General features: G+C 38.6%; 1 protein-coding gene across 1 annotated transcript; it reads left to right on the top strand.

Annotated features, from left to right (window-relative positions):
• Positions 1-952: 952 nt before the first annotated feature.
• On the top strand, positions 953-2,927 carry LOC145132488 (ethylene-responsive transcription factor ERF054-like). The gene has a single exon (XM_079067287.1). It carries the CDS (start codon positions 1,504-1,506, stop codon positions 2,665-2,667), a length of 1,164 nt encoding a protein of 387 aa, XP_078923413.1. The 5' UTR covers positions 953-1,503; the 3' UTR covers positions 2,668-2,927.
• Positions 2,928-6,477: the final 3,550 nt, after the last annotated feature.

Here is a 6,477-nt window from a genome sequence, read left to right as displayed (position 1 = left end):
GAGCACTCTTGACCATGAATCTGCCCTCAATATCAAGATCCCAACTGCAAGAATCACTACGCCCGTCGATATTAACATTTTCAAGTAAGTCACGCAACACCAATAACTGATTAGCTGTATGACCACCAATTTTTTTTTTATGTTTGAATGTCCTCATATGGATTTGATGTAGCGATTAAACGTTTATGTATTATCAAATTGGTGTTTGAATACGTTTATTTTCATTTGTTACAATGACCTTTTCAAGGATTAAAAGAAAAAACATGAAAAAGAGCCTAATCTTTAGTGTTTTTGTTTCTTTACCTCTTGTTAGGTTTTTTTATTATTACATTTACTATATAGTATTAGAATATTAACTATTTATCAATAATATGCTTCTTAAGGGCTTGAAGATTTATTTAATTTTCATAATTTTGTGGATTATATGAATATTTTCGTTTTTTGGGGTCTCTTTTTCTCTGTTCCGGACCCAAAATATATTTGGACCAACCATGTATATAGAAAAATACACAATACATAAAATTTTTGGAAACCAAGTTGAACCGATGATTTACACCATTTAAACTAAAAGCCGATTACTATATTGGTTCAATTAAAAAACCGAACTAATTTGTTGAGATGAGACGTGGAGTAGGCTTACATTCATCCTTTTTAGATTTAAAACATATAATTAAAATCTAAAAACATATAAAAGACCATTCTGCCTTTTTCTAGAAAAGACAAAAATTATCTTATTTTGTTTTCAAGAACCATCCATGTAATTAATCCTTTTCTGTGAACACCAAAAATTGTATTCGTATCTATTTATTACAAAAAGGTTTGGAAGAACCGAACACAAGAAAGGTTAGAGTGGAAGCAACGAAAGTTTGAAAAAAACTTAAAATAAAGCGTGTGGGTCCCCTTTCATGTTCATAGTCCATCTAACAAATCTTTATCTTTTCTCATATAAACCCACCTCCTTCACCTCCATTTACACCACAAAACACACACACACTCTCACACACATCACGAATTCACCATTCACAAAGTCCTCTGCCTTTTCATCTTCTTTGATTCCTCTGTTCCACATCTACAGCTTAACTCATTCAATTCGTTCAATCATATACAATCACAACTCACAATCACAAACAACAAATTCCATTTTGGATTCCCTATTTATTTCTTTTTTTTTTTTAATTTTCAATTTTAGCCGCTCGTGCTCTCATCTTTTTAAGATTCTACAGAATGAATTGTCTTTTTGGCATTCATGGTGTCTTCTTTCCTTAACACCCATCTCTACTGAATCTCTTTTTATTTCTTTCTTTTTTCGATAATTTAAGATCTGGGTTTTGGAATTTGACTCGTTTTTTCAGTTGGGTTCTTCTTAGATCTGGATTCAAAGCGAGTTTTTGTGCTTTGATTCAGTGATTACCAGAGAGCTAACGGCAAATTTTACTTCACTTTTTTCTCCTTTTGTTGTTGTGATTGTGATTGTGATTGTGAAGATATCTTGATTGTTCGTCAATGGCAGCAGCTAAGAACAGTGGGAAATCCAAAAATTTCAACGAAGAAACTCAGAATTTTACACACATGGACTTTGGTCAGATGGGTTTTGATGAAACCAGAGAATGGAAGCAAGTTTTTGATGAAGCTTCCATGGCGGATAGACACAGAAACGCTAGACCTCTGAAAAAAATCAAAAGCCCTGAACATCAATCGACCTCTTCTTCATCTTCATCTTCTTCGAAGCTTTTCCCCTTTGCATTTGACGGAAATAATCAACAGACAATCGAATCATTACAACAATATCGTTCCAATTTTTCTCAACCTCTTCCTATATACCCATCTCAACCACAAAACCCACAAATGATTTCTTTTAACCCGCAACAACATTACCAGCAACCGCCAATGATCCACCAAAATTTCGGGTTCCCGCCATATTTTTCCGGCGAGCACTCAGGATTATCGCAGCAGCAACTACTCCAGTACTGGAGTGATTTGAGCCCTAGAGGAAGGATGATGATGATGAACAAAATGCGACCTCCATTTCAACCAATTCAACCGATTCACACCACGAAATTATACAGAGGTGTGAGGCAAAGGCATTGGGGGAAATGGGTGGCGGAAATTCGTCTTCCAAAGAACCGTACTCGTCTCTGGCTTGGAACATTCGACACGGCGGAGGACGCCGCCATGGCTTACGACCGTGAAGCTTTTAAACTTCGCGGTGAAAACGCCCGGTTGAATTTCCCAGAGCGATTCCAAAAGAAAACCAAGAACGAATCGGTTTCCGGCGGTGGTCAGAACTCCGGCCAGGAATCATCTTCTTCATCTCCTCCCACTCCATTAGTGAAAGACGATACAGAGAATTTAAAATCGAAGGAATCTGAGGAAGTTGTTACAGAGAATGAAGGTGTTCATGGGGATCCGGTAACTAGGGAAGAAAATTCCGATCCGGCGTGGGGGGAAATGGCGGAGAATTGGTATAATTCCGGTTGGGGTCCAGGTAGTGCGATGTGGGATTCTCTTGATTCCAACAACAATCTAATGTTTCCTTCAGATTTTAATCTTGAAAACCATGAAGAACACCAAAAGGAGTATCAGCAGCAAGAGCATGGGAATTACGATTTCTCTGACTTTGAATCACAGATGAATCCTTTCGTTTGGAAGGATGAAGCTTCATTTTAATGGTGGAAATGGGGCTGCATATTTCAAGCCTTCGTTTCTGCAATTATTAGATTAATATGATTTGTATTTGTAGTTAAGAAAGGGAAGAACACAAGGAGACAGTTTTGTGATCTCTTTATTGTAGAAAGTCCCTTCAGTCTTCATCAAGAGCAAGATCTGGTTTTTTGATCTTCAATTGATGCAAGATTTAGGTTTTCTTTTAAGGGTAATTTTGTGTATTTTTGTTTGTGTATAATATAGAGAGTATTTATTTAGTTCAATTTATGTAATTCTTCATCGTCTGTTTTTCGTTTTTTACAACTTAAACTCCGATTCCAGTATTGTATTAAAATCGTAAATTTGACTATCCAAAAATAGAATGATGGGTGCATTATATATATGTGATATAAGTGGTTAAACCATATGATAGCTTTTTATTCATAATCCAATCATCCACTAGTTTGTCTTTGTCATCCAGACACCATTTGAAGCTTGGACTTCCGGTTTATTGAAGCTTGGACTTTCCGTTTAATTAAGGGTATACTCACATATATCGTGACATCATAGGGATACATAAGAAATATTCCACTCACAACAATGATAGATTACACATTTTGGGGGTATGTATAGAAATTCCCTTTAACTAATTTCCACATAGGATTTTTATTTTTCCACATAAAATAAAGATGATTCCATTTTAATATCCTATCATGAATTCGGGAGTTTTTTTAATAAAATTGTTGAAGACATAAATACACTTTGACATTACTGTAAGGAAAAAAGACAGTTTTTAGTGTCTACGAGCATTATATGTTTAAGATTTTCTTGTGGCTATCACTATATATGGTCTTTGCCATTATGTCACTAGTAGATTATTGTGTTATCCTTAAATATCGCCCCATGATTACATTATTTTCGATTATTGGGATATATTTATTTTGTCGAAAGCATGTTTGAGCTCTTTTGGGGAACATATGACACATTGAAGAGAGCTCACGGGATTCAAGTACAGTAACGATATGACATGACAGGGCGTGGCGTGCAAAACAAAAGTTCCTCCTATAAATAGATTAGCAACATCATTCTTTTCCCCACATCTTCCAATCTCTCCCTCTCGAATTTCTCTCTACTTTGCTCCAAAAATTCTCTTTAGAATTAAGTTTTTGGTTAGTTCAAAGGTATCTGAGAGCCCGACAATTAGAAGCTATTAAGCCAGAGTTATGCCAATGTAATTTCCAAACTTTTGTTAGGAAAATCTTTGTAAGTTAAGCTACACTTATATTGCTTTCAGTGTAACTTATATTTATATTCATTGTTGTTGTAATGAATTTATAAATAAGCTTTATCAGTTATTCCAAGTCATATTACTGATTGATCTACTTACAGGGATGATGTCTATGCTAGATTTAGTGAGGTGTTTAAACTGGGATATACTCTGTATACCAAATGGACCCTACCTCCGATATGATCTTACCTGGTTGCTCATTACTTTATAGATATTGATTTTGAATGCAGTCTTTGGAATATCATCTTCCTTTACTCGGAGCTGATGATATCCAGATCTCAGGTCAATCTTAGAGAAATAGCTAGATCCTTGCAGTTGATCAAAAACGTCGTCGATACAGGGAAGTGGATATCGATTCTTAATGGTGAACTTATTTAGCTCTCTATAGTCAATGCATATTCGGAAAAATCCATCCTTTTTCTTGATAAACAGAACGGGTGCACCCCAAGGCGAGAAGCTTGGTCTGATGAAACCTTTATCAAGAAGTTCCTGTAATTGGCTGAAGAGCTCTTGCATCTCTGATGGTGCCAGCGTATAAGAAGACTTTGCTACTGGGGCGGCTCCTGGAATTAGATCGATCCGAAACTCGACTTGACGCACTGGAGTAAATCCGGGTAAATCTTTGGGGAATACATCATGGTAATCACACACATGAGTTACTTTTTTGATATTCTTCTTACTATCCTTCTTATCGACAATATGGACTAAGAAGGCGTAATACTTTTTTCTGCAAGTATTTTTTGGCCTTCTTACAAGAAATGATCCTAAGATTTTTACTTGGCTTATCACCGTTGATGATAAGGATTCACCATGATGACCAGTCCAACGTGGTTAGGAGATAACCAGTCCATGCCGATGATACATCGAAACTTCCAATGAGCATAAGCTTGAGGTCGACAAGGAAATTGTGTTCTCTTAACGTTGATGTACAATTTTTCAATACCTCGTGGGCGCTACCGATTTGACCGTTAGCCATTTCTACCCTATAGGTTTCCTTAAGCTTACTAGATGGGTGACTTAATAATTTCCTAAACTGGGGAGTAATATAGCTTTTATCAGCACCGATATCAAAAAGTAAAGTTGCATATAGGTGTAACATCCCAAGTTCGGAAGCTAGAAGTTGGAGGGTGCTAAGTGTAAAATTAGGAAAGGGACTCGACGAGTAGGTCCGACTACTCGCCGAGTCAGAACGGGATTGATCGCGGTATTAAGTGGCCAACTCGCCGAGTCGGCGGCTTGGACTCGATGAGTTGGTGCTGGAATGAGAAAACCGTAATCCCGAGGGTTGCACCCTATTTAAAGGACTTTATGTCCTTCTCCCAGCCTCCTAATCCCCCCAAAGAGTTCCAGAAACCCTAATTTCGTGTGAGCTTCCATTAATAGAGAGAATAGAGCTTTGGAAGAGGAAATCTTATAAAGAGGCTTGAAGATCAAGAGGCTTGCTGCAAAGGAGTGGTGTAGATCCGGGATCTACTTCAGTTGGAGCTTATATTGGAGGTAATAATCTGTTGCTTGGGCTCTTTTGCATCTAGATCTATTATCATTTGAGATCTGGGGCAGTTTTGGTATGATTATGAGCTAATTCGAGTTAGAGGCTTAGATCTGAGGTTGCTACTTCAGATCTAGACTTGTGTTGGTCCAGAAAGTCATAAAGCATCAGTCTTTGAGTTGTTGGTGAAGCCCCTTTGTCATAAACCCTAGCCCTTGAGTGTTTTGGACTTATATCTCCTTGGTTTCACATAAAGTTTGCAACTTTATGTGAGGGTTAGGCTGTAGAGGAGTGGATCTATGGATTGGAACCTCAGCATGGCTCGAAAAGCCTCTGTATGGTTTGAGAACTGAAGGGACTCGGCGAGTCACACGGGTGTACTCGACGAGTTGTATGAACATGTGCATGGACTCGCCAAGTTGAAGAACAACTCGGCGAGTCTGTTGAAGATTGCCTTGGACTCGGCGAGTCTGTTCTGGACTCGGCGAGTCTGGTTGCAGAACCCCAATCTTTTCTGGTCAAACCTTGAAGCAGTGAGTCGGGAGGTGACTCGGTGAGTTGAGTAGGACGGGACTCGGAGATCGTTGGACTCGACGAGTCGACGGGTCGACTCGGCGAGTAGAGTCAGTCAGGGAGGTTGACTTTGACTGAGGACTTTGACTTTGACCAAGAGTTGACCAGTTTGTCTACCAAGGGTATTTTGGTAATATTGGGCTTATGAATCTGGTTCTTGGTAGTGTACGGTGGTGGAGTTCGTGTCGGTGGTCGGAGCAGCTGATCTTATCCTTCCAGTCGGCAATTGCGAGGTGAGTTATCCTCACTATATCGACAGGGTCTACGGCACCAAGGCCGGCCCTTGATTGGATGGGAATCCGGGTATTGTTGTTATGTTATTGTTTTGTTAGAATTGCATCCTGGTATTTAGGATGGTATTATGTTAGTGACCTGGTTAAGGTCGGTACCCGGGACATAGGGTAATGTTATGCTAGTGACCGGTTCGGTCGGAATCCTGGTTAGGATGTTGATATGCTATGTGATCTGTTAGACTGTTTGTCTG

The sequence above is a fragment of the Lactuca virosa genome, chromosome 8 (assembly GCF_052849685.1).
Source record: "Lactuca virosa cultivar CGN04683 chromosome 8, Lactuca_virosa_CGN04683_v6, whole genome shotgun sequence".
NCBI classification, from domain to species: Eukaryota; Viridiplantae; Streptophyta; class Magnoliopsida; order Asterales; family Asteraceae; genus Lactuca; species Lactuca virosa.
The sequence above is the reverse complement of the archived record's forward strand: the minus strand, read 5'-3'. Positions and strand labels throughout refer to the sequence as shown.